General features: G+C 53.2%; 1 protein-coding gene across 4 annotated transcripts in view; it reads left to right on the forward strand.

Annotated features, from left to right (window-relative positions):
• The first annotated feature begins 1,037 nt into the window (after positions 1-1,037).
• Positions 1,038-27,579, forward strand: part of LOC310880577 (gamma-aminobutyric acid receptor subunit gamma-4) — a 46,344-nt gene continuing 19,802 nt past the window's right edge. Inside the window, exons 1-6 of one of the 4 annotated variants that reach the window (XM_083796648.1) lie at positions 1,038-1,175; positions 1,571-1,717; positions 12,131-12,189; positions 13,625-16,110; positions 20,727-20,875; positions 21,081-21,148. In XM_083796648.1, the coding sequence (XP_083652774.1) occupies positions 16,052-16,110; positions 20,727-20,875; positions 21,081-21,148 (276 nt within the window). In that variant the 5' untranslated portion in view covers positions 1,038-1,175; positions 1,571-1,717; positions 12,131-12,189; positions 13,625-16,051. Of the gene's footprint in view, positions 1,176-1,570; positions 1,718-12,130; positions 12,557-12,861; positions 16,111-20,726; positions 20,876-21,080; positions 21,149-27,579 lie in introns of those variants that run through there. The other 3 variants (XM_083796650.1, XM_083796649.1, XM_083796651.1) reach the window with 3 other exon arrangements.

Here is a 27,579-nt window from a genome sequence, read left to right on the forward strand (position 1 = left end):
AGGGGAGAGGCGTTGGAGCTAGCTGAGCATTAGGCATTTTATAAAAGCACTTTGGGATCCCTGATAAATAGCAATCTAGGAATTGACAGCAGTGGTTTCAGCAGAGGCGGTATTGCAGCCGTGATAGTCTAAGGACATAAGCGAGGCAAGGCTGGTAGGAAGCAGCAGTATTTTTTTTATTACCCAGATAGCACAGCCAGGGAAAAGAAGCCAGGCTTTCAAGACCACAAACTCCTCTTCTGATCTGGTGCCATAAACTTCAGGCTTAGGCCTATGAAGGGCTGGGCTGGGCTGGCTTTGGTAATGAGGCAACTGGGGAGAAAAAGCTCCTTGCTCCATGCAGCCTGGCGAGTTGCTTATAAGGGAAAAGGTATTTCTTAGGCTTTTGTGGGGAATGGGAGAGAACAGGAGGCATAATGGCACTGCTGAGTTTATTCAGAAAAAGAAAGAAAATCATGTGATGTTCATGATTTAAAACTAAATAAATAAAAGAGGGAGATAAAAATACATAGGGTACAGACAGAAACCTCCTCTAAAGTTGATGTGTAATTTTTCCAGCACACACAGGTTTTACATTTGCACAAGGAGCAGTAAGTCTCTGGTCGGATCCCAGCTCAGCTATACATCAGGCCAGCCCCATGCTGGAAAGGACTGTAATTCATCAGCCTATCTCCCGGCACTCGAGGGCAGTTGTTTAGGCTCCTCTTACAATTTCTCCTTGCTGTTGTGAATCTTTAAGTATCTGCGCCAGACTGTAATCCCCAGTTCGAGCGTAAAGCTGGCCTTTACCTTCACACTGCCTTATTACATCCAGCTTAAATTACAAGGGGCATTGAGACAGGGTTGATAAGGAGGATTTATTAAGCTTGAATGACCATCTACAGCAATGCAGCGCTCAGTGACTCCCACTCCCACTGCAATTCCAATTCCAATTCCAATTCCAATTCCTTCTTCTGCCTCTCCCGGAGAACAGCTGCTGCCAGAATACACTCGTTATCAAGTGTGAACCCTCAAGCAACCGGTGTTGGAAGGCTTCACTGAGAAGGAGAGGAGAGGATTGGGTTCAGCTGACTGGGGTTATAAAGGGAGGCATCTCTGTAAGCAGCTGGTTTGGGAGAGCCCTGCCCCAGAGGTGTGGGGTTTGTAAATGGTCCTGGGCAGAGGAAATCCTGGAGGTTTGTCATCTCACGGAGGTGGTGTGGTGGCCTGGGTGAGGAGCAGAGACGTGCAAAGTCTGGGTACTGGGGTAGGAAGCTTGGGTGGATTACGTGGTGGTCACAGGAGCTCAGGGTGGTGAGGAACAGCAAAACGCAAACCAGCTCCTGTGTGCTGGGCACACCAGTGGCCATCTGCTGGGACGTGCAGGTGGCTGTGCCACGTCCCAGGGTGGAAAGGAAGCCTGTGGCAGGGCAGAGCTGCTCCTCTTCTGCACCCCATCAGGGGTGCTGAGAGGAGGTCGGCCTCCTCCGTAGGGTTTTAAAGAATTAATGAGTAGGATTTGGGTGACATTTCCCTTCCTGTGCTAAGTTTGGAGTGTAATTGTTCTGCTGCTTGTTCGGGCTTTTTGCAGCCCTGCTGTCTGGGGAGCTCGTTTGCGTAATTTTGTTGGGTCCCGGCTAATAATGACGTCACTTAAAAACAATTCATTTTGCTGGACCGAGAGTGGGCTTCGTTGTCATGGCAACCTTTGATTCGGAGACTTGCGGGAAGGAGACAGGTAAGTGCTTGAAATTGCCGTATTTCAGCACGGTTTCAAATGCCTCAGAAGTCTAAGACTGGTTTTCCATAAATGAAATTTATGTGTTGAAATACTTTGTAAACAAAATTCATTTATTGCCTGAGGAAAATGGGGTGGAATTTAGTTGGAGAAAACACTTTTCTAAAAATGAAGGTTTCGTGAAGCGTTCTGCCAACTAACAGGAGTTTAATGCAATCAGGATGCTCTGATGCCACCTTGCTCCCCAAAACAGCTTGGTAGAGGAGAAATCCTTTTCCTGTGAGGGGTGACAGTCCCCCCTACGGCTGCCCAGGGAAAGGGATTTACCCTGTGTGCTGTGGGGGGCAGCATCTCCGGAGGTCATGGAGAGGGATGGATGCAGGTCTGATGGGAGAAATCCTTAATTGCTTTCAAAAGCAACCCCACGTTTGCTGTGCTTTCTATTATCTGGATCAAAGAAACTCTCTGTTCCCAAAATTTGGATCAATGTGCGTTACCTTAGCCAAAGTACTTTGGAAGGCTCCCTCATAGCCAGATATCTACGTGCTTATTACACAGTATTCTGATCATGAGTGCTTGTGGTTTCTGTGAAAATCAAACCTGGACGATGGTAGCCCCTGTGAATATGGGGTAGCCTGAACTGGGGTTTCAGAGAGACGCTTCTGCCAGGGAAGCCCTGGGCTTCTGGTGAGAGACTCCCAGTTTGGAGATGCCATGTGCCATCAGCAAAAGCTGTGTTGTGCTGACTTAATTTCAAAGTGAAAATCACTCTGGCCATTTGGTCAGGGGCTTTGATTCTGCAGCCCCCTAAAAATTGGCTATGGGGGCACCCAAAGGTCTGCAGGTGGAGTTGTTTGTGTAAGGAGAAGCCGGTGCACTGCTACCACCAGGATGTGGGTTGAGCATTTATCTGGACCCCCCTCGGGATAGCTGGCACCTGTCTGAAATCCTGCATCTCCTTCTTTGCCTGGAATAAGGTGGTCATTTGGGGGCAACTTTCCTTCAGAGGTGAAAGAATCATTTGGCACCTAAACTCAGGCACAGAAAGTCAGCCTTTAAGGCACAGGGCAAAGGCACAAGGTGCTATTTCAGCTCCGTAATCTGGCATCCCCAGGAAGCAGATGATGCTGTGAGGATTATGTCAGAGCTGGCATCCGCTCCTGCCTGTTCAAGACCCTTCCCCAACCGGACGGATGCTCAGGGCGGCTCCAGAGAACTGCACCGGCCACAGCAGGACGAGACCGTGTCCTGCAGCAGTGGTGGGGAGGGAGCTCTGGGGGCACGTAACTCCAGGGAGGGCAGGGAACTGGGTCTGCACCTCTCATGCTTGCAGGGAGCCTCTTGCTAGTGTATATAAAAAGTGCCTGAAATAGAAGCTTTTATGGAAATAGCGACAGAAAGGAGCATTTCAGAAGGACTCCAACCCTTTTCCATGTGATTTGCCCAACCCTTCAGAACAGTTGTTGCTTTTTTTGGTGGTGGAAGCTATTCAAGGAATTTGACCTGGATTTTTGCATCACTTTGGGTGCCTGGAAATTGCATGTATGTAAAGTAAATAAGTCATTTGCTGAGAAATTATTGCCCAGCTATGTGTGTGGGGAAGACAGGTATTCCAAAACTTAACCCAGCTTTAGTGCAGGTGATTCCCGTGCTCACAATTTATGGGCACAGAAGAGCTGATATACTGGGAGAGCCAAAATGCTTGTCGCAAGAGTATCCGGTTTCTGATAGCAGTCAAACAGCATATGCATGACAGTGAAAGCCTGAGATTATAGGAAGCATCTTGCAGAGCTTCCCTGGGGTTCTTTCTCAGCTTCCAGCAATCTGTGGCTCAGGGATTTGCCAGTAAAAGACGTGTCCTCGTGCTTAATAATTCTCACTGGATTTCCTGCTGCTGTTCTGTCAGTTGGCCCAGTAGCTTTGTAAACTCATAACAGCCATGACCACGTCTTGCAGAAAGGAGTTTCCCTGCTGCTTTGTGGTATGAAGAACCTTCAGTTAGGCTTTGGGTCTGTTTGTTACCTTTTCATTGCATGGCCACTGTTGAGCTTGCATTAGAAAAGAAGGTGAGCCCTGGATCCCTGTCCATCCTTTCCCTGCTTTGTGCAATCACGCACTTGGACTTGGTGCCCTATCCCCATGTGAGAGCTCTTCCAGCTGGAAGAGTCATGGCTCTGGGGGCTGAGGGAGCTGCAAAGCCACAGCTGCAGGATGTGACCGGGCAGGGACAAGCTGTGCTGAGCACGGCGCACAAAGGCACAGTGTGCTTCTCTTCGTACCTCTGAGTACAGCTGCTCCTGAGCAGAAGCTGAGAGGTGTGGAGCAGCAACATGACGGACATGTGCCCAAAAAGGTGGGGTTAATGTGGTACCAGTTCTGTACCGTTCAGGTGTGTACCTGTTGCCCAGTGTCCAACTTAGGGCTTCCTGGAGTGCCTTTGGTGATGTTTGCTCCAAGCAGAGCACTTGGGTGCTCCCATGCCAGGATCCTCTTGTGACCAGTGGGATGTGCAGTGCACCTGAGCACGGGTTCTGTGAATGGCAGCACTTCCAAAAATCAGACTGGATGACTCCAGAGCATACTGAGACCTCTCATGAGCTCAGTCCACAGGCTGTAGGAGCGTGCCCTGTAGCATCTCGGTGCTCTCCACCCCAGAAGGAGCTATAGAAGAGCAGAGCCTGTTCTGCAGAGTGCTGCTTTCTGCAGAAGCCGACTGAGTGTTGTCAGGCTGCAGCTCTCAGTTAGCAGCACTTGAAGTAAATGATATTTACATAAAGGAGGGACCAATGAAAGCTCCATGGGGGCAGCGGCGTGCTCGGAGCTGCCATCTCCAAGCCTCCCTCTGCAGCTCTGCCCTGACCCCAGCTTCCCTGCTGTCCTGGTCGGGGCTGCTAATGGTGCTGTCAGGCCCCTCCGTCCCCATCAACACCCAGCTATTCCCATCCTCCCCTTGCCCTTGCTCTGCTCAGCAGGGGCACTTCCATCTCACACCAAAGGGGTTTTACTGTTTTGCTCCTGGCTGCTGGCTGCCAGTCGTGCCCAACAATAGCAGGGAGTTTTAATGATGTAGATAAATATTTCTTGAGAGCAGAGAATTCGCTTTATTAGTGATCAGGACAGCTTTTCAGGGACAAAACATGGATTTAGAGCTTAATCCCTTGCTCTTGCTGTGTTGCAAGCACTCTCTAAAACCTTTGTGGACACCAAGGCCATTTTGGAGTTTCAAAGTTAAACAATCCCTCTCTCCCCTCCTTGTAATCACCAGGAGGAGGATTGGAGAATCAAAGCCTCAGATGTGAATATATTCAGCTCTTAAGGTGTCTCTCCGCCTTGAACCTGCTTGTATGGCCTGTCTCCAAATCTTTCTAGCTTATTTCCTGCGCTAAGGGCTTGAGCCGGTCAGGGAAGTTCAATCTCTGATGCATGGTATGTTGCAAATAAAAGTGACGATGCATTTTAGCATAAATAAATATTAATTTGTTTTTTCACCATTTCATTTATTTGCCATCTGTGATTCTCCTGATTAGAAAATCATAGCGTCATCTAATCAAGGACAGGAAAGGATGCGCTGGGGCTTCACTGGCCGATCCTGCGGCACAGAGATCACCTTGTGGATGGATGAACCCAGTGGCTAGTCTGTGGCTGAACACTGGTTATCCCAAGTACTGGGAAAAGAGTTAAAAATTTGCCTCGATGGATTCCAGTGATGTGGTCCAGCTCCAGAGCAAAGTTAATGGACCCCTTAGAAGTGGGGGTTCAGCTCCGGAAAGCCCTGGCTTTGAATGGCCCTCTCCTGGCCAGCACTAAACTTCTGGAGTTATTCTCCAAACTTAGTAATGAGATGCTTGGGAAGAGAAGGGAAAACACAAAAGGTAACCAATAAAGTAATCTGCAAGGAAAAAAAAGTCAGTGGACAAAAGGCTTTGCTGTGCCAGCAGTGGAACCACTCAGGCGGCCACAATAGCGTGCTGCCTCCCCATTCTTTGCGCCCCAGCTCTGTACGTTTGTGGTTATTATCTCGCCTGGACCAGATGGGCGTTGACAAACAATAGACCAGGTAGCTCTGATTTTCCTTGTGTGCATGGTCAAAGGGAAGGAGCCATCTGCCCTTCGGAGTCTGATTTGTCATTGTCCTCACACTGCTTTACTTCCTCTGCTCCACAGTGCGGAACAAAGACCTGAATTATGGCAGGAGATGAATGGGGGCTTTGGGAAGCCATTAGAACAATTAGGCACCGAAGCACAGCACGGAGGGAGGGCAGAGGGGTTGCCACTTCAAGAGCCTGAGTCTGGTGAGATCTGGGAAGGTTTGGAGCTGCTCCTCCTGAGGGAAAGCAGGAGAGGAATGCAGAGGAAGGTCTGGAGCGGTGGCAGCAGCTGCAATCAGCTGTCCTGTGACCAGACGGATGGATCAGGGAGCCCGAGGGCAGCCTGACTGAGCTGGGTGCTGCTGTGAGATTTTTTTTGGCTCTGCACCTCCATCCTGGGTGACCTGAGCCATGGTGGGAAGCATGGCTTGGGGGGCGGGGGGCAGAAACAAGGAGGTAATTTGCTGCTAGAAAGAAAGCAGGGATGGTGAAAAGCTAGAAAAGGGAATAAACCCCATTATAGCTCTGCCATTAATTTAATGTTCATCCAATGTGATGGGAGATGGAGTGGTTTACACGTTTCCCTTCTGCATTATCCCCAGGATGTAGCCTTCATCCATTAGTCCCGGATTGGAGAGGAAATTTTATTCCCCCCAAACCGGGTTTTGTGGCAATGGAAAATGAGCTCATGACTCTCTTGCTGGCAGAGTGGTGTGAAACAATGGTGATATAAAAAAAAATAGTCATCTCTTTAGAAAATAAAGGCCTGGTCTCGCTTGGCAGGTGTTATTTATTTTTCCTAGCAGAGGGAGCAAGGAGTTGCAGCTGGAATCTCTGGTTGGCTTCCCAAGATACTGCTGTGACATTTTAATGATCTAATTCCCTTCAAAGGTGGCATTTTCACTTGTTCTCCTGACCCATCGCTGTACATTTGGTGTGAGACAAACTGCGCCGCTATCAGCCCTGACATCTCAGGCCCAGAGAAAAAAAACTAAGGCTGCGATACTAATGCAGTGGATGGACTCTTCACCCTGCTAATCCCTCCGAGGATGTCTTCTCACCGTGCTCTGCGGCCACGGGCTCTTCAGGAGCACGTCGGTGCGATGCTGCTCGTCCTTGCAGCTTCCACTGGCGGAGGCTGTGCCTCGGTGCATCCGAGTGGTGTTTCCTGGCCCATTTACACCCTGCTCCTGCAGAGCTAGAGGTGATGTTTGTGCTGATGAGACCCTTTTCTCACTCTGTAGCGTGGCTCTACTCCATCGGATGAGCTGCACCAGGCTGAAGCTCTGTCAGAGATGGGCACGATTTGCGTGCAAGCCCTTCCCGTATGTCCCAGCCCCTCTGCCCAGCTGAGGATGGGGCTTGCAGAATGTCCTACAGCCAGGCTCCACTTTCCGCTCTCCTGAGATAAACTAGTTCACACGGGTGTAAAGTGCGTGCAATGAATAACACAACTGCAGCAAAATAGTTTATGTAAAGCACCGACGTGGGAGAAATTTCATAAGAGGTTTCATACCTCAGAAAGTCCCTTTGTCAAAAATAGAAGCATTTTCTCTAAGGAAAAAAAAAACAACACAAGTTTCTTGCACAGTCTTCCTGTTGTGCTGGTGTTCTTCTGACTGCTGTAGGGACCCTTTTTGGGAGTGAGAGCCGCTGTCACCACTCTTTTCTGGGAGCAAACAGGAGCGCAGCAGAGCTCCAGGATGGGGTTGTGGTGTTCCTGCTCCGGAGGCATGGGGTGGCTGTGGGGACCGGGAGAATCCAGGCGGAGAATCCAGGCCATGGAAATCAATGCAAATGACTCTGCTTGCTGAGTTTCAAGCCCATTTGCTCTGTAGGAAGCACGGCTGTCAGCAGGGACAGGCAGCGAGAGGGGTGGGATCTCACAGCTTGCGAGATGAGATGGGGAAGGCAGCAGATGCGGGTTTTTCTGGCTTTGGAGAGGGCGGCAGCTCCAAGCGGGCAGGCTGGGTGCAGAGGGACACGAGCAGGGATGTGGTGGGTCCCGCTGTGAACAGCAGCCAGCCGTGTGGGCAGGGGGACCAGTGCCTGCAGATGGGCTCTGTGCCCCGATAACTGCCCTGCCTGGTTCCCTTGTGCTGGGAAAAACTCTGCTTGTGTTGCAAATGATCATTTCTAGGTGTTGTAAAGAAGAAATCCCTTTTGGGAGGGGCTCTGTTTTCATTTGGAGATGCATGTGACAGGGTGTGTGCCTCAGCCCTCACTGTTATAGGTTGATTATTGTTAGCAATTAATGACCACTGCTCTCAGAAAGGCTTTTCCCTGCTGGTCAGGATGCATACAAGCCGTTCACAGCTTTTTCCTTAGGGACTTCTCTGGCCCCAGCAGGTGCCTTGGACTGTGGCAGGGGGTCTGAATAGTCCTGTGTGGTGTCTTTTAAAATTTATAATCTAAATACAGCTAGTGAACATCTCTCCATACTTGTGCAAAGCTTTGGGCAGGGTCTTCTAGACTAAGTCATGTGGATTTTGTCCTCCTTTTCATAAGCATCCCGTGCAGGGAGGCAGCTGGAACAGACCCGGTGAGGTGTTCAGTGGTAACACACCAATTTTCAAAGACGCAGCTGAAAAGCCTGACACCCGTAGTCATTGCCTTTGCTATGCTTACAAAAATGAAGAGGGGGAAGGAGGTATCAGGAGGTTCGTGGTGAGGCCACCGCAAGGATGGAGAGCCCCCAGGAGACCTGCTGGCCTCGGAGCCAGGCAGACTTGGGCACGGCCATCCTCCTGCCAGGAGACACTTCCAGCACTGGCCTCTCCACAGTATTTTTTTCCTTTTTTTTCCCTTTTTTTTCCTGGCAGATCCAGTCGCCAGCTCCTAAAATGGGGTCAGGCATATGGGATCATGGCAGGAACGAATCCGCCTGGCTCGAGTTCAAGTTCGTAAGAAACTCAGTTGCCTTTTTATCTTTTTTCAAACCAAATCCCAAGCATAAATGACGTGGACCAGGCGCTTCCTGGCACCTGCAGCTGCTCCCCAAAATTGACTTTCCTGTCCCCATTCCCGCTGGTGGCGCAGAGCTGCCAGCTGAGCGCCAGCCCCCGCCGCAGCCCCGCGTTGGCATCCAACAAAAGTTCAGCCAGCTCCGAGCGCTTCAGACTCAGCGAATTATTTTCTGACAAAATGTTGGTTTATTGGGAAATTTCCGGCTGGCTCTAATTGGGACAGCTGTTGAGGCGGCAGTTTTCCCGAGAACTAAAAGTCGCTTTCAGATGAGCGCAGCTCTTAAAACGGCTGCTGCTTTGATAACTGCTCGTTGCCTTTCTTGTCTGATTACTGAGCTTAGTATCTTCCTGCAAGCTTAAAAAAAATCCACTTTGCCTGTCTGATCTTTCTTTTCTCTTTTGTAAATATTATCTTCAGCCCCCCCTTCTTCCTTCAAGGAGAATGTGTCAGTTCAAATTTTACCCTAAACTTGAGCTTTGCAAAAATTAATGTATGTAGCATTTCAGATTAAGAGGGTTATTTTTTTAACCCCAAGCTTCCCAGTGTTCACAGACTCTGTCAAAAAAAAAAAAAAAAGTAAAAGCAAACATTTTCGTTGTTGTCTTAGTATGGGAGATCCTGCCAAGAAAATTAACGGGGCCTGTCTCCACAAAGGGAACAAGCTCATCTCGGTCTGTTGGTGGTACTGAGATGTGTAGCCTGCTAGTTTTCTGTAATGACATTTTTTTTAACGTAATTGTTTTTCCTTTCTAATCCTACGTGCATTTTCACCACCAAACCAAAGAAGTTGGTTAAAGCTTGCGAAGGTTCCCAAATAGCTCGTACAGTCCCGGAGTCTATGAGCTGGAAACTTGGTATTCTCGGGGAGCTGGGAGGTGCAGGGCTCGATGAAAGCCCTTGATAAAAGAGTATTATGAGTCTTGCTCTGATCTGCCAGCTCTCCCCGAGCTCATGCCAGGAACCAGATTGCCCCAGGCACTCTGCCGAGCCGCTCAGCTGTCCCCTTCACTCTCACACCAAGGGGCTGCAGTGAGCGGCTCCCTGGGGAATGCCCATTATGGATGTGGAAATTGCTCCAGAGCAGAGTGCGGGATGGAGTGAATTTGGTTCAGATTGAATTAAAAGCTTCCCCCCCCCCCCAATATGGCTTTCCTGTGAAATGGGGAAAAAATGAAAAAAAAATTCATCTTGTCATCTTGGTATTTTGTTCAAACCTAAACAGCGGTTCCTTTTCTACCCTTTTTATTTAAAGAAGGTCGGGTTTTAAATGAACGATGGTGTGCTGAGGTGGAAAAACTTGAAGCAATTCATTTAGAAAATGGGTTGGTGGGACATTTTGGTATTCTTAGAACGTTTCATTTCGAAACAGATTGGAAAAAAATGTTTTGCTGCTCTTTTTTCTTGGATTGTGGTTTTGTTTGTTCTGCTTTTAGCTTCAACTAATTGCCAAATTCTGCTTAAGTTTGCTAATTGTTTAAACGCTGCAAGCCTCTGTTGTGCACCAGATTTGTGGTTCATTTAAAACCACAGAAATGTCTGACTGCAAACCGCACGTATGCAAGGAGCTAACAGGAGACTCCTTACTCTCGGGTCCCTTGTGTTGCTTGCACCAAGAATCACTACCTGACAGCACTGCAACCTTTAACTCCCCTACAGGCAACGTGCAGTGTCGCCCTTGTTCCTAAACAGGCTGCTAGAAGCCCATGCGATGCCATCGCCACCTCCCTGGGCCCCGTGCTGGTGCCCCTGCTGCTCTGTGGCTGTTTCCCATGGGGAAAGAGCCCAGCAGCCCCCCTGGGGTCCCCAGCTGGTGGGAGACCCTTCTGCATGACCCCAGGACCTACGGGATACGCGCAGCGCCTTGTGCCCAGCCGCTGAGCACCGTCCTACCCTCGGTGGCAGAGGGAAGGGATTTAAATGAAGAGGAGTGAAGTTTATATTTAGAGCCGGAGGATGCTCCTTCATCAGATTACTACAGTTTTAAGTAGGTCAGGCTGGAGACCCGAGATACCCGAGTCCCCTTCAAAGGCATCCGTCCGTCACTTATTATTCCAGGCATTTCCCTTTCGCTCTGCCTTCCTTTCACAGCCCTTTGTCGCTGCTTCTGGGCTGCGCCGGCCCTTGCCGTGCTTCCCTACGCTTGCTCCTTTCACTGCCTTTCCTGTCCCTGTGTCCCCCTTGGCCCTGGGGCCTGAGACTTCAGTTCAACAAGGACGAGAAGGGTTTGCAGGGCTCACATTGCCAAGCTCCTATCCCCAGCCCTGTTGCTCTCATTTCCTGAAAAAAATGAAATTCCCCTCTCCTTTCTCTCCTTCGGCACGGGCAGGTCTCACACGGGAGCACGGCTCTGACCCTTCTGTTCTGGCACCAGAATCAGCAGCGAGCAGCACCCGCTTGTTTTCGTTGAGCCCTTCCCTCTATCTCAGCCTGTTACATTTTTCAACTCTCGGTGGGATTTTTTTTATTTTTTTTTAAACTCAAGGCCTCCTTCGAGCTGATCACAAGAGAACGCTGAGTGCTTGTTTTTTAATATTCTGACAGGTGCTATTTTGCTATTTGCTTGTGATGATTCAGGACATTTGCATCTCTTTGTCCTTAATTAAAAAGCGCTTCACCCTTGCTGCAGGGATATGGCAGATTTCTCTTGATCTATTCATTTTTGGGGATTTTTAATCAACATATCCACTCCATCAGTGCGGGTGCATTTCTGACAGGGGGGTGAAGCTTAGCGCAGTGTGTGGAGAGCTGTGTGGGTGTAATTATGGCTTGCTTTTTTTTTTGCCTTTTTTTTTTTTTGGTGGATTTGACTGCTGTTGAAAGGCATTCTCTAACAGCCTCCTGGAAGGCAGGAGTCCCCTGTCCACCAAACCCATGTGTGAAGACAAAGGGGAATTTGCTGCCAAGCTCCCCCAGGAGCTGATGGTTTGCCTTCCCAGGCTTCCCAAAGTACCCGTGGCAGGTGATGAGTACCTGGCTCTGGAATCCACCTCTGTTGCAGGGTGCTGGCTGTTTGGGAATACCCGGAGGAGAGAGACCCCAGCACTGCACCCCATGGGGAGCCTGCTGTGTGCTCCCACACCTACTTGTCCACCCCATAACCCCACTGCCCAGCCTGGTATGCTTGGTTCCCATTGCCGCTTTCCGATTCCAGCCTCAAATCGTCTCTCTCAGAAAACATCAGGCTAAGAAACAAGCCCTGCAAGGCTCCGGCTGCTTTCGCAGTGTTTATCTGTGCAGCTCTTGCAGGTCAGGGTGTGCGGGCTCGTGGGAACCTTTGAAGATTATTTCTCTTCGTTTTTTTTTTTTTTTGAAGAGGCTTCAGTTTCCTCTCGAATCTTTTTACTTCATCTCCTTTCAGCGCATCGGCCCGGTTTCCTGAGACCTGACAGCAACGAACAAGATTAAGATTGGAGCTTAGTGAGTATTAGGGGAAGATCTCTCATTCCCGACGTGCTGGCAATTACCAGGTCCGGCAGCCTGGCAGCAAAGGGCAGCCACCTCCCCGGTGAGCTCTCACTAACCCCTGTTGGGGTGGCTCTGTGAACAGCACCGTCCCACGTGCTGCCTCCCTAAGGCATGACAAAAATCAGCCCCTCCTAAAAGCATCCCTCAAGTTCAGGCACTTGAGAGAAAAGGGCATCAGGACATTTCCCTCCTGCTGGCGTGACACCAGAGCTTCGCAGGGAAGGGAAGCAAAGAGACCCTGCTGTGCCTCGTAGCTTCCAAGAGGAAAAGAGGTGTGAGAACGTGGGCTCGCTGCGGGCATCCGAACCCTGCCACACAAGTGAGCATTATTTACTACTGGATAAACATTCCCGAGGCAGTGTAGAAAGAAATCCCCACATCTCCAGGCAGAAATGCCCTAAGGGTATTAACGTAAAATGTAACTGGGACTCCCTCTCTGCCTCCCTCAAATCCTGCCAGGCTGGCGGATGACGGTGTGCCTTGGCTTCCCGGCAGGCACGGAGAGAGTCGGGCAGGGTTAGGGACTGCATGGGATTTGGTCCTGAGCACCATCTTCTGTCCTTGACCTTCCTGGTTTCTTTTCCCCTACCCTGAACTGATGTGGTGCAGGTTGACAAGGAGCTAGCTTGTCTCGGTCCAGAGGCAGGTGCCTTTCTGCAGTGACGAGGAGAAATTGCTCCTGCAGCTGCAGGAACCTTGTCCCCAAAGTTTGTGTCAGGAGTTGCAAACTATTTGGAATACCCTGCCTGGGAGCGATGCTGGTGGTTGCTCACCAAACTACCAGCTCCTGGTCCTGTGCTGGACGCGTGGCATCCCATGGACGGATGGATGGCATAGCTGCAAATTCCTGTTTGAAACTGCACTGAGGCACCTGGTGCTCAATTTGCTGAGATTTTCCCTTTTTTAGTTTTTAGCCAAGTACTGCCAACTCTCTTCCCCTCCCCACCCTCTCCTATGTACATTTTCTCTTCTCACGTATTGATCCCGAGGAGGAATGTAACATTTTAAGCCCTGAGCTGGGGAGCCTGCCAAAAGAGCAGAGCCATAAAGAAAAAGCAGGCAATGGCATCTTTCCCATCCCGGGATGACAGCAAGAACCGTTTTGACACCCAGGATCGGATCACATATCCATTTGGTGATCTTTTCTAACAAAGTAGCTTGAATGAGGGACTGTCTGTGGTGGAAGGGGATGTGGGGGCTCCTTCGGGCCTGGCCTGATGTAGCAGCCAAGGCTGAAAGCAAAATTCTTGCTCCCATCGCCCTCCAGGACAGCATGCACAAACTCTTGCTATGGCCTGGGCTGTCCTCCCACTCCTTTCATTCTCCTTGGAAAATGTTCACGTCACATTTGTTCAGGATCCAAACATTTTTTTTTTTTATCCGCAAGCACTGCCAGTTCACTCCTGCACCCAAAAATCAAACCGTGTCCTGTCTGCTTCATATATCATCGCTGTCCGTGTCGGTGGGAAGCCAGAGCCCAGCTGGAGCGGTTATGGATGTCGTGTGAGCCCAGATGAGCATCTGCTGCTGTGCCTGGTGAGCCTGAAAAGACAAAACCTCGGTGGTGTTGAACAAATGCCCTGGTACAGTAAACAAATGTTTCTGGTGTACAGGATGTGCCCCAGTTCGGAGAAGAGAGTTTAGGCTTATGGATGGGGTTTTATCCTAGAAGTTTTCCGAAGAGGCCCTGTAACCAGCTTCTCCTGGGACGTCTCCCATAACAGAGGGAGGAGGCCCACAGGAAGCCCCGGGGTGGGAAGCTGCGTGGCTCCCAGAGGACAGCACACGATGGCCAGGTCACAGCACAACCCTGTTTCGTTACCACGAGGAGAGCGAGCACCAAGGACAGTGGCTGGGTTGTCCAACAGCACCAGAAGGGACAAAAAGCATCTTGAATGAAACATTTTGTCTCCCGTTTAAGTTGGGAGAATCCCGTGATGGAAGACCTTGAAACAAATGTCTCTTCAAAGTGGAAAACAGGGACTGTTTCCTCCCCAAACACTGGTGCAGGACATCTCGTGCTTCTCGGCGTTCAGACTGAGGGTGGTTTGTTCCTGTTCAAAATAATTCACTGAATTTGAAAAAGCTTTCTGCCTGCCTCAGCCTGCGCTGTTGGTAAATAAGGTGTTTGTCTGAAAAGCAGCGCCCTCCTCTTGCTCTCCTACACACGCCATCGACATGTTTCCTTCTTCCCTTTGGTGCAAGTAGAAACCGAACCGGTGCAGTGAATTTCCCCACGTGCCACTTCACATCCTGCGTCTTGAGGGGGAGCTGAGAGCACATGTACGAACCCCTGGGTTTTCTCTGATCCGTTCAGGACCACAACCTCCCAACAGGTACGTCCTCCCTGCGGCTACTGATGCATCCCTCCCAACTTCAGCTTCATCTGGATCCCTGCAAAACTTCTGGGGCAATCGGGTGCCTCGCTTTGAAGTTTAAAGGGTTCTTTCACCTTTGCTGTTGCTTTGATTTCGTTATTTACTCTTTTGACATGTGCTTCCTATAAACCCACCATCCCAGAGCAGCTCCTGTGCTTGCACTAACGAGAAACATCATCTGCAGCTGCTCCGCTCCAAGGAAATTCCATTTGGGAGCTGCGCTGCCTGCAGCTGGCTCCTACGGCTTCGATGCTGCTCAGATCTCATGCTTGAGGGCTTAAGGTGATCATTGCTAGAATCGGCAAGGGAGAGCCTGCGTAGGAAGAGCCTTGAACAATCACCCAGGTGTGCTGCTGTTATTTACTGTTTGTGCTGCTGTAGCCCCCTCGTCCTCACTGAGACCGGCCCTGGCTATTAGACACTGAATGCGCGTGGGGAAGGGACATCTCCCCGTTCTCCCTGTCCTGCTGAGCAAACGAGGCAGTGGTTACACGCACGATGCAGAGAAAAGGAAGCGATTTGCTTGTGCTTGTGTGGGAAAGGCTCTGGCAGGGCCGGGAGAGCCACTTGTCCACGGTGCCACTGCAGTGCATCAGATGGCATCAAGTCCCCAGTTGTGAGTGACGGTACCAGATCCCCCGGGAGAGGCAGGACCATGCCCCTTGGGGGACAGGCTCCTGCGTCACACGGGCTGTAACCAGATGATGAAGGACAATTATTGCTCCTGCATGTAGCTGTAACAAAGTTGGGTCCCAGTAACTCTCACCCAAAGCACGCCGAGGAGGAATCTGCTATCCCTGTTTACAAGCTGGATGCCAGCAGTGAAAAGAACTGCCCGAGGCTGCTTGGAAACCGGGGGGAGCAGGAGCAGAGAGCTCAAAAGCCCCCCTGCAGCCCCGTCCACCCCCTGCTCCTACCCACACCCTCCCACCCTTTTTCCTCGGGCCAGCGGCCCTACAGGTGGGGAAGGACCCGCTGCGGGCTGCGTCTCCTCGGCGGCTCAGCGTTGCGTGCTGTAACAATAATTACCCTAAATTGTTTCTTTTAATTAGCCTTATTCCGTACGTATCGACAACAAGCGAAGCCTCCCGGCTCTGCAGAGGGGCAGGGCGAGCACCGCGCCACCCCCCGCTGCTCGCTCCTTGGGGGCGCAGCGCCGGCAGGTTTTTTCGGGGGGGGGAGGCTCGGCGCTGCCCGGCCCTCCGGGGGCGGGCACGGGCCCCCGAGCGTGGAGCTAGGACCCCGCACGGAGCCCCTCCTCCCCTCGCCGAAGAGATGCCCAACTTTCCCCTGCCTCCCCGGCGGCGCCGAGCGCGGAGCCGGGGCGGGAGGCGGCGGGGCTGGAGCGCGGCGCAGCGGGCACGGGGGGGGCCCCGCCGCCGCCTCCGCCGCTCCCCCCCCCCTCCCCGCCCGGAGCCGGTCCTCGCCTCGCCGAGATGCCCGGGACGGTGCTGCTGCTCTGCCTGGCCCTCGGGCCGGCCCTGCGCCCCGCCAGGTGAGCACCCCGCCGGCCGCGGTGCGCCCCGCTCCCCGCCTCAGTTTCCCCGTCGCGGAGAGGTGGTGGTGAGGGGGGGGGTCACCGGGCTCCGCGCCCCCGGCCGCTCCAGCCTGCCCGCCCCCGAGGCTCTGCGCCTCCTCCGGGAGATGCTTCGCACTTGGGGTCCCCGCTTTGGCTGCCCAGAACCGCGGGGACGCCCCGTTTCCCGACGCCCCGTTTCCGACAGCCCGCCGCCTCCTCGCTGGCCCAATCCTGCCGGGGGCTGAGCCCCGTCCTGGGGGGCAGCCGGGGCACGCCCGGGGGCGGCTCGGCACCTCCTGGCGACTCCGGGGCTCCGCGCATCGCCGGGGCATCCCCACGCGGAGCTGCGCTGGGTGGCAAGGAGCCCCTAGCCCCTCCTCGCGGCACCCCAGCCCTCGGCACCCCAAAAGCCCACCCCGAAACCCAGGCTCCTGCCGTGCTCCACAGGTTGGCCCCGGGTGCCGAGGGGGCGAGCGGGGGCGTGGGGCTGGCACATTACGGTGCTCGCCCAGGGCCAGCGGCTCGGAGCGCTGTAATGCAACCGGTGACGAAGGGCCCCACGCACAAGGGGTTTTTCGAGTTTCTTTTTTTATTTTTATTTTTTTTTTAACAATTGCTAGCCCTGCTGGTGAGTTTAATGGCTGGATCGGGGAAAGAACATGTTGTCAGCAGATTGTTGCCCCCGGGGCTCCGGGGAAGAGGGATTTCACTGGCTGAAGCTAATTGGCAGAATAAGCCGCCTTAAAGCCGATCAAATCCCATTACAAATGCAGGCAGGGGCAGGGAGCATGAATCCTGCTCCTGACGGTCTGCTCTGCCAAGGTTTCCCCGAACTCGGGTGCGAGCAGCCCTGTCCCTGCCGCTCCACTCCAGCGTGGAGGCAGCGAGAGCTGCCCCGTGGCTTGTACGCTGGTCCTCAGCCTCTCCAGCATGCAGGAATTGGGGGGCTGAGGGCTGCGAGGGGCTCATGGTGGTCCCGGCTCCTGTGCCCTGCTGTTCCTGCAGCACGGTGCCACCTGCTCTGCGTTTTGATGGGGTGAGTTGTAAGCGGTAAAATCAGCTGGCGGTGCCCTTAAGTCCTGTATTCACGTGCCTTTGAGTGGGAAGCTTTGCCCCATAACTGGCCCAGGTTCCCTTCTGCCCTCTCCCTTGTGCCTGCTTCTTCACCGAGCTGCCAGGAGCAGCGCCTGTGCATGGTGTGGAGGTGATGGAGCGGCAGAGGAAGCCTGGGGGAGAAAAAGGAGAAAAGGAGCAAGTTGTACCAGGGTCCCGTCCTGCATTTGCTGCATTTTCCTGGGTGCAGGCTGCTCTGCACTTGGGTGGGTGACCGGGCGGAGGAGCGTGGTGCAGGTACCACACCGAAGCAGCGTGTGCAAGCTCTTCTCCAGCATGTGCTGCAAGACCTGTCCCTGGTGCTGGGGTGGGCTGCATGCCCTGTGCTGGGTGACTCAGCACTCCCCAGACGATTTCCCCACCACAGAGGTTAATTCACCAGCGTTTCCCAGAGCACTGCCCCAGCTGGGACCGGGACGCCCAGCTCAGAGCCCTGAAGGCAGGACCCTGCACGGCATTACACCGCCAGAAAGCTGGGCTTGATGGATGGCTGGAGCTGTGCAGGCTTGACCAACAGGGCTTCGCTGAGCGAGCTGTGAAAGGAGAGGTATGCTGACATGTGAAACAGGTAGGGTACCGTTTAGTGAGCCCTCAGTCCCTAATTTTTCTGCCTGCTTCTAATTTAGATTAATTTGCCTGAACATTCCTTTGCCTGCAAGCCCTTGGAGGCATCAGTATGGGTGACAAGGACACATTAGCATGCAGTAATTGCGATTGAGCACCGTGCTTTTCACCCAGGTGAAATGTCCTTGCTTTTTGTCGCTGTCTGTTCCTGTAGAGCAGGTGAGGCTTTGAGCTGTTGGCAGAGAGGTGGGACAGTCACAGCCTGGGGTCAGCATCTCCTCCCGGACCTTCCTGCCAGGAGGTGGCTGCCAGCAGGGACAACTTCTCTGGCCCTGCTTTTAATCTGCCCATCGGTGTGCTCGGAGCCAGCAGTAAAACAGGTGCCTGCTCGCGTAACGCCCAGTTCAGGAGGCAAGGCAAGCAGTGCTGTCTTGTAGTGAAGCCCAGGGCTGCCCAAAGAGGGTTGTCCAACCCCATCTGTGCACCTGGACACATCCAAAAGGACACCTCCATGCCATGCTGCCTTGGCCAGACCAGGGCTGTCCCCGCACAGTCCCCTGCCCTGCCCTGCGGTGCCCCCAGCCCTCCCGTGCCTGCTCTCCTCCCAGCTGCATCCCGGCCCTGGGGCTGTGTGCGGCAGCAATGCAAGGTGTCTGTTTTGACATTTCCACAAGCAGAGGTGAGGAAACACTGCTCTGCCTCTCCTCCTGGCTGCACGGAGACATATGGAAGCTGGCTTTCCCCTGTCATACAGCCAGAGTCGCTTTGTGCAAGGAGACGGAGCCACCCGGACAGCAAGTGTTCACGGGGCATTGCTGTGGGTTTGCAGTGTGACGTTCCCAGATGCAGCTGGAGAGACACGCAGAGCCCTCTGTCCCTCACTTCTCTCCTCTGCAATAGCTCCTGGACTCTTCCCTTCTTGATTTGAACTGGGGAGGAGGTAAGGGACTCTGTAGGGTGGCACGAGAGTCGCTCCTGACCAGCAAGAATTGCTCTCTGTGTGTCCGTGCATGCACCCAAAAAGCATATTTTCTCCAGTAAAAGCTGGCTTGCTTATGCTAAAATGGCTTAGTGGGGTTTAGTAGCCCAGGATTAGCTGCATTAGCAAAAAAGGCATATCTTTGGTAGTGTCACTGCGTCTGTAATGGGAATGTGACTCCCTGAAAATGCTACCCCAAACCTCTGGGTGTTCAGCAGCAACAAGAAATGGGGGGAAATCTGGAAGTCTAAGATCGGAGTAACCAGTCTGTTTTTTTTTTCAGACCCAGGGGGATATTTAGAGCTCTGCTACAGCCTTTAGGGCTGCACGAGCTGGGTTTTGGTGGGACAGCCGGATAGGAAGATTTCAGTGCCGGCAGGTAACCCGTCCTGGGCTGGCTTCCAGTAGGGTCAAGCAACCACTGAAATGAGGTTTTGCTGTAGTTGTTCCCACTTTGCTAGAGGCAGTGAGGAAAAGGAGCTAGGCTGGCTTTCCCCTGCTGGGATGGGGGCAGAGACGTGTCCCTCCTTGTCCCTCCTGTCCCCAGAAGCCAGCTCTGGCCAGGTTTGGGGTGGGCGCAGCAGTGGTCCCTGTGCCTCCTGCTGCCCCCGGGCACCGAGGAGCTCGGCTGCATCTGGAAGGCAGTGAGCCCGCGCTGCGGCTCGGATAGGGAAGCACATCCTGACAGCCTTGCTTAAGACTCCTTAAGCCTCGTTAGGAAGTGCAGCACGCAATCAGAAGGGAAACAACAGGCTGATGTACCAACACCTAATGTGCGGCGGCAGGCAGGCAGCTGCGCGCAGCCCAGCCCTTGCCAGGGGCCGCGTCCCAGCGCCCGAAAGCTGGGGAGATGCAAAGAGTTTTAAAGTGGCTGTGAAAGCAACTTTCATCTGGGGGTTTAGAAGAGGAGCTTCTGATAAATTAACTGCAACGTGTCAATTTAATGCTTTCTCTTCTCTCCCAGCGCCTTTGCCAGGCTCTGCCTCCCCTGGCGCCGAAGGGAGCCGTGTACCCACGGTGCCTGCTCGGTGCTGCGAGGCTCCAGCTGGGACGTGGCAGCTCCTGCTGCGAGCCCCTTGCAGGCACTGCAGCAGGTGACACGTCGGCACGGCAGACGTTGAGGGGGGTGCCGGGTGCAGGATTGCTCGGCATCCTCTCCCACATATGGCTGTGTCTTTCCAGGGACGATCCTGCGAACGAGCTGCCCAGATCGGTGGCAGGTGGTTGGAGTTTCCCGTGTGACCATGTGGGCCTAATTTAATTAGAGGGTGTAGGAAAACTCCTTTAGGAAAACTAGAGGCACAAACGGCTTGGAGAGGGCATACTTAAAAGGCAGGGGGAGAAGCTGTTGCTCAGTACATTGCGTCTGAAGGAGGACACGATTTTTCTGGCCTGGAACTGGATGATCAGAAAGGTGGAGCATCTTTAATTGGGAGCTGGCTTGGGAGGAAGGGTTGGTGAGCACAGGGAATGGGTTGTGGCAGATCATGGCCCGAGGGCAGAGGAGTTTGCATAAGGCTTTAATTTCCCAGGATCTGTGCAGGGCAGATGGCTGGGTGCCTGGCGAGCCAGACGTGCATGCTGTCTGCTTGGTAGTTTTAGGACCCCTTTTCTCTGAAGTGCCTTTATTATGAATGCTCTGCTCCCCCAAAATGCTCTTTGGTCACTGACCTGAATCCTGCTTCAGGTGCAAGCGGCAGTGAGAGCAGCTGAGGTTTTGGAGCCAACAGGCAGCCCCCGTCTGGGGGCTGTGAAGTGAACAAAGGTGCCAGGTGAGGTGTCTTAGAGCATCGCTGTGAGGAGATCCCTGAGCTCCGTGCGCTCAGCATCCTCCTCCCCCCTTCAGTATCTCTGAAAGCCAGCTGTGCCCCCACTCCCACAGCGCACCAGAGAGATGTCACAGTGATGTCTCTCTCCTTTTGTCTCTCTGCTCCAGGTGTGAGAGCACAGAGGAGTATGATTACGATTACCTCAGCATCAATAAAACCTGGGTCCTCACCCCCAAGACGCAGGAGACTGATGCCACGCAGATCCTCAACTCACTGCTGAAGAACTATGACAACAAGCTGAGGCCCGACATCGGCAGTAAGTGTCCCCACTGACAGCCTGGCCTGGCTCTGTCCCATGTTCTGCATGCCTTTGTGGCTGCTGTAGTTGGGATTTTTGGTCCGATGGAGCCCCTCTGCTCCCTGATGCTCACCTACATCTCCCCTGGCCTTCAGCCCTTCACTAGCCAGTGATCCTGGCCCCGAGCTCATCCACACCTTTTTTTTTTTTATTTTCTCTACAGTCAAGCCCACGTTCATCGACGTGGATATCTACGTGAACAGCATCGGGCCGGTGTCTGTCATCCAGATGGTGAGTGGTGGCACCCCTGCGGTAGGGCCGGAGCGCGGGCTGCGGGGGCAGCTGGCCCACCGCTGGTGGTGGCGTCGTGGTGGTGCAAAGCTGGTGGAGTTGCAAGAAAAGGTGGATTTGTTTGCTTCCCTCGGGAAGAGGTGCTCTGCCAGGCTGATAGCTGGAGCTAGGAAGGCTTGGTGGCCATCCCAGGTTAGGGGCAAGGTCTCTGGGTGCCCTCGGTGAGCTCAGTGACCCTGACATCATCACAGGCTTGGGGAAGAGATGCTCTGCGTCCTCCCCCAGTGACAGACGGATGGATGCCTCTGCCTGCTGGCTCTGTGCTGCCCAGGGAGTGCGCAGGGCGATGCTCTGATAGCTGGGGGAGAGAGAGCAGTGGTTGCTGTGGCAATGGTCGGAAGGTGCAATATTTGGGTGTTCAGGCCAGCCTGTGGTGCTGGGAGGTGCAGGCAGGGTGCCTCAGGTGCAAGAGCTCCGCTTCTGCTTGTGCTACCTTAGATTGATGCCACCACGCCTGTGATGGCTTCTGCGTGTGGCTCAGGCCCCTGCTGCACTGGGAGCTCTGGAAATACCCAACAGAGGTGCTCTTTGCTCTGCAGAGCCTCCAGGCCATGACAGCAACTGTTGATTGCTTTTTTTTTTAACAGGAAACTTCCATTATTGTTTTCAGTGTGAAGTCATTTTTCATCTTTTCTAGCAGGAAACAAAGCTGACTTCTGTCAGCTTTGGCTCACAGGACAGTGGGGTAGGGAGGCGCTCTTTCCATGCAAAATGGAGTAGAAGCAAAAACAGCCTCTCTTAAGCCAAAAAAATAAAAATAAAAAATCTCATGATGGGTATATGTTTATTTTATTTTCCCAAGTAGAAAATTTCCACTGAGCGAAGTTGTCTGGGGATGGAGGAATGGCTTTGTAGACGTAGCGCCACTTTCACTCCAAAAAGCATTCAAAGCAGCCCTTTTTGTCTTTGTTCCTGTGGGCCTGGTCTCTGGGAGAAGACCCACAGCATGCGGGTCTAGCCCAGGCCGGGTGGGTGCCATCCCTGGTGCCCACAGACACCTGCTTTGCACCGCCCAAGGATGTGCCAAGAAAACCAAGCCAAACCACAGTGCATGTCCTCATGCCTCCTCTTTCCTCCTCATCTGTTTCCCTTCCCCTCTCCCACCCCCCCTGGAAACTCCGTTCCTCCTGGAGCTCCTCATGACTGTGCGGGGAGCAGAGAGTGGCTTAGAAAATCCATCCCTGCATCCAGAGTTTATCCCTTCTCCTAAGCGGGGCTACCAGACACTGCTGCTGTGCTGGTTTCCTAAGAAACAAAGCTTATGCCATGGTGATGCATATGTGAGAACGTATGTACATCCATCCCAGCCCTTCAGAGGTTTTTGATCCGCCGGGCTAATACCAGCCGTATCTGGCAGCAGGTGCAGGGGTTTCGAGCATATTCAGTTTCTCCAGTATTTTGTGAAGACTGTTGGAGAGAACAGCGATTCCCTCCGAGGACTCAACCCTTACTAGACACCAGAGAATCGGGGGGAGAGTGCCGCTGCCCGGAGCTGATTTACCCAGCCGCAGCCTGCCCAGCCAGGGAAGGTGTCAGTGCACCCAGCGCAGCGAGGAGCTGCGGGGCAGGGCAGGAAACTGCTGGGCATGGGCGTTGAGGGCTTGTGGGGTCCCGTGGGGCTGGTCCCGACTGGCTGCAGTCGTGGCAATGCACATTTCCATGGGAAGGGAACCAGAATTTGACTCGGAGCTAGGTCTCTCCAGAGCCCACGGTGAGATTTCTTTCAGATGCTTTGCCTGAGCATCTGCGGTGCCTGCGACAGGTACAGAGCCTCGGGTAAGCTGCAGGTCCGTTGGAGGGCACGTGTCCCATTGATCTTTTTCAGGTCACACTCAGCCAGGCCATGCAGAAGATAAAAATCCAGTTCTCCTTTTAAGAAATACAGCGCCATGGCTGTGGCTGCTAGCTTAGGCTAGCGTAGTCCAAAGCTGAATGCTGCGGGAGAGTCCTGACGCACTGGTGAAAGGAAGGCTCCAATCTAAGCAGCACGGTTTAGATATCGGTGTCCTGTGATCTTCTCCTGCCCCTCAAAGGGTTAACCACTCGCGGCTGCCTTCGTGCTGGTGATGCTTTGTCAGTGCTTGGAAGCTGGTCCTGCGTAGCCACTGCTCAACCTCCACATGATAAATCACGTCAGGATGCAAAACTGATTCCAGTCCTTAAAAATGAATAGGTGATTTGAAAATGTCCTGCGCCGGGTGCGGATTCTGCATCCCCGTCATCAATCACTTGTCATAAATAACATTAACATTCAGGAGTCAGCAGAACACGGGCAGGTTCGGAGGGGGAAGAGACGTAAAGTGATTTCCTGGTATCTGTTGTAGACCAGAACGGTAGTCTTGTTTCCCATTTAGGTAGCTGAGCTAATTTTACATTCTCTCCTCCCTGCAAAAAAAGGTTTTCTTTGCCAGCCCTGGGGCAGTAACCGGGAAGAAGGCACGGAGGTGGTTAAATGGCAGGAAGATGGTTTAGGGGTTGTGGTCCACAGAGGGACAGGGCTTGGCTGAGCAGAGAGGGTGGGCTGAGAAGCAAAGGGGTGCAGAAAAGCTGGTGTTTCCATCAGATCCCGGTCACCGCGTGGGCTGGGGTTTGCACAGGGGCATACACAGCGTCCCCGTGCCCTTGAACCCGCTGTGGCTGGGTGGCATTGGGGCACCTGGGGATGCCTGGGGCGGTGGGGAGCTGTGCTTGTGCCTTTGGGGAAAGGAGGTGCGCGGCCAGGAGCACTTCCAGGGCTGCCTGCAGCCGCTGGGTGCCGGCCAGCAGCACCTCAAGCCAAATGAGTTATCCCCCACAGCGCCGCAGCTTTCCAGGCTGTGCCGTGGGTTTGGATGCCCAATTAGACTCCCATTAATGCAGATGGGTTTTAGGTGTCCTTGACGTAACGCTAAGCCTGGTACAAAAACCCTCCTTGGTTCTCTGAGCGTGTTTGAGGGAAGAGGTGCCGGGGAGGGCTGCGGTACCGGGGACTGAGGGAGGAGGCTCTGGGTTCAGGTTTTTCGCTGACTGGTTGTTTGCTGGAGGGATTTACTCCTGGTTTTGTTTTGTGACGGCATTATGGCCATAGATTATAACCGGTGTCAAGGGCACCTAGAGTTCTTCCTTTGGGGATGACTCTCAGGAAATGACTCTGTAGAAATAGGGCAGTTGCCAAATGCTGGGGCTCGGTGTCTTTCGGTCCCGAGGACGTCCGTGAAGTGTCCGTGAGAGTCGGCACGGGTGGGATTGAAGGAAGTGCCTCTGTTCCTACCTTGAGGATGGAGCAGGTCCCGCTCAGAGCTTCTCCCATTCCTCCCAGAGCCCTCACTGCAGTTGTCCTTTTCTTCCTTTCTTGCACAAATCCAAGGATGAGGCTCGAGGACTGCAACACGGAGAGCGTGGTGCCTCCTGGCCCATGCAAAGGGACACGTGCTTCCCATCTAGGGACTGGCCTTGTCACTGCTTCAGGTGTCCGGGATCAGAGGTAGTTTCGGGGCTGGAGACTCCTCCGTGATATGTGTGAGGGTGTTAGAAGCAGAGGAGATGCCCTCGTGTGCCAAGTCCTGTAGCCAGGCTTGATGACAGCCCTTCTGCTGGGGTTGTGCACCACCTCGATCCCATTACTTTATGATACCAAGGGCAGACAGAGCAAATGGGTCTCTGTCATTCACCAAGGGCCACATTCTGTTGCCCAAGAAGTACCTGTGATTTCCACGGGGTTGGACTCAGCTCCTGTCCCCACTACTGCAGCATATGACCTTCACAGCCCCCCCTCCGAGGGGGTGCCTGGGGCCCGAGGAGGGCGATACGTCCAAGCGCACGTGTTGAACATCCCCCCCCTTCCCTCCTCGGGAAGGAGAAGCTGCGCACTACTAAATTCATGCTGCTGAGCCTGGCTGCAGTAGTTACCATGCAACACGCTAACGAAATTGAGAACGAAGAACGTATTTTCCCATGTCTGAAGTATCGCAGGATAGATTTAATAGATGTGCATGCGTGGTGCGTTTGTGAAAACCCTGGGAAATAAGGGCGAGGAGGGGGCGAGAAAAGGGGGAATGTTTATTCGTTATCAGCTGATGAATAATTAATTTACAAACGTTGTCTTGTTAAATATAAATTAAACCCTCATTTGACACACTTTATAATTTAGAAGTGTAAGCACAGCGTGACTGAGGAGAACTCCCCACTGACTGCTTTCATGTAAATCCCGAGGAGCTGGCGAGGGGCAGCGCTGCGCTGGGGGGGGGGCTGCTGCCACCGAGCCGCCCTGGGGACCCGGGGCGCTTTGTCGAGGTGCTTTCCGTGCAGGAATGGCTTAGCGGAGCGGGGAGGCTGGGGCTGTCCACACGGCCCCTTCCAAGGCCGGCTCCCTCCCCGCTTGGAGCTGCGGGTGGTTGAGAGGCTGGCTCGCGGCTCTTTGAGCGAAATCCCCGTCGGTGCCGCGTTATCGGAGCGTGCGGCACGTCGGCAGCTGCCCGTGGTCGGCTGAGCTGTCCCAGCAGTGCAGGAAAAGATCTCCGAGAGGGGAGCTGGGCTCTGCGGGGCTAAGCCACCCTCGCTGAGAGCCTTTAGGCACCTAACAGCAGCTCCGTGCCAAAGCAGAGCCGCATCCCGAGGAGCGGCGGCCGGGCTTTGTTGGAAGGCAGCGAGGGTAGGAGCTGCCGCGGGAAGCCCTGGGTTACAGCCCTGCTGTCCCGCTGCAAGGCTTGGGTTAATATCTTCATTTCTTCTTAATAGATGGGGAAACCGAGACCGGTAATAATTGTCTGGCTCTGAGGAACACTTAAGTCTTGATTATACTTAGCTTCGGCTGCTTTGGAATAAGTAGGGAGGAAATGAAATGAAAATGGCTCACTTTTTAAGATGCTTGAATGTGTTGCTCTGGAGCACGAGATAAGCCTATAGGTAAAGGAAATTTGTTACCTCCCCCCCTCCTTCCTCGATAATAATAGACTCCAGCAGTTGCACAGCACTTCTCAGCTGAAAGGACTTAAACACGCTTCGCAATTCGTCTGTTTGGGAGGCAATAGCCCAGAAGCACCCACGTCTGGGATGGATTGCAACGCCCAAAGCACGCAGCAGTGTTCTGCCAAAGGCTGTGCGCTCCCCTTGGCCTGCCCAGCGTGCGGCGAGGGCCGGGTGTCAGCATAAATCCCGGGGAGTCGCACGGGACGTGCACTCGGGTAACGAGCAAGGTCGGGTTTTGGTCCGTGATGAAGGCGTATATCACGGAAATTTAAAGTGGTGGGAAATGGCTGTGAAGGGCCATGGTGCTTTTTCTGGCCATTGGTTTCCACGCCTGAGTGATGGCCCCGCGCAGCTCCCAGCCGGAGCTGGAGGAACATTTATAAAGGCTCCACAAATACTCATGTGCTTGGAGAGGGCTCGTCTCTCTTGACTCCTTGACATTTGGGAGCGGTCACCTGAGCCCAATCCTGCATGCCCAGGTGTCAGGAGAGGGACCATTGCCCGTGTAGTTGCTCATATTCATGTGGTGAGGTCGGGCAAACACGAGGCCAGTGAGGAACAGCACCGATCATGTATGCCTTGTGGGACAAATCATGAGCCACACAGAAGGTCTAACGAAATAAATAAGTTACTCCCATCTTGAGTGTATCCCAAGAGCTTCCACAAGTTTCAGGGTCTGCTCCCAAACCAGAGAAGGGCTGATTTATTCACTATGAATAATTCAACCGGCTCCATTTATTATCCAGAACATACACTAATCCCCTCCAGATATTTTCTGTGTGGCATCCATGTTGGTATTTTATTTATAGGCTGTTTATTGTGCAGAAAACACAAGGAGTCTGTTATCAGGGACTATGAACAAAAAGCTGTTTTTTTTTCCCCTCTAAAATTTGGAGCAAAATAAGAAATTCTGGACAGCTGGCTCCTGGGGGGAAAAGTGCTGTTCTTCAGAGGCGTTTCTGGAGAGCAAAGCCCCGGAGTTAATTAACATCTGTGCTCCCCAGTTAGGCGCTAAATGGGGATGGTGGCTGTACTCAGCCAGGCTCCTTGCACTGCAGCATCAGCCCTGGCAAAGAGGTGCCTCACACAGCCCCTCGCTCTGGCAGCCTCCGGACCTCAGGCAACGCGGGGTAACTCATAATTGAGTGAGTGGCTTCTGTAAAGTCTTCCACAGATATGATTTCTGGCCTTCTGCTGGCAGCAATGGCTCAATTCCGCATTTATTTAGTGCCAGCCTCTGGATAAAACTCCCATTTCTTCAGCCAGTTTTAGTATAAGTTTTTTTTTTGCCCAGAGCCCTCGCAGGCAGGGAAGGATGCTCGCTGCAGTCAGCCTGAGTGCTCGCCGGCACGACCTGGGAGTGTTGCGATGTGTGTTTCCTCGCCCTTTTCCCCAGAAAACCTTTCTAACTGAGGTCGTGCCTG

Source organism: Anser anser, assembly GCF_964211835.1.
Source record: "Anser anser genome assembly, chromosome: 13".
Classification (NCBI taxonomy): domain Eukaryota; kingdom Metazoa; phylum Chordata; class Aves; order Anseriformes; family Anatidae; genus Anser; species Anser anser.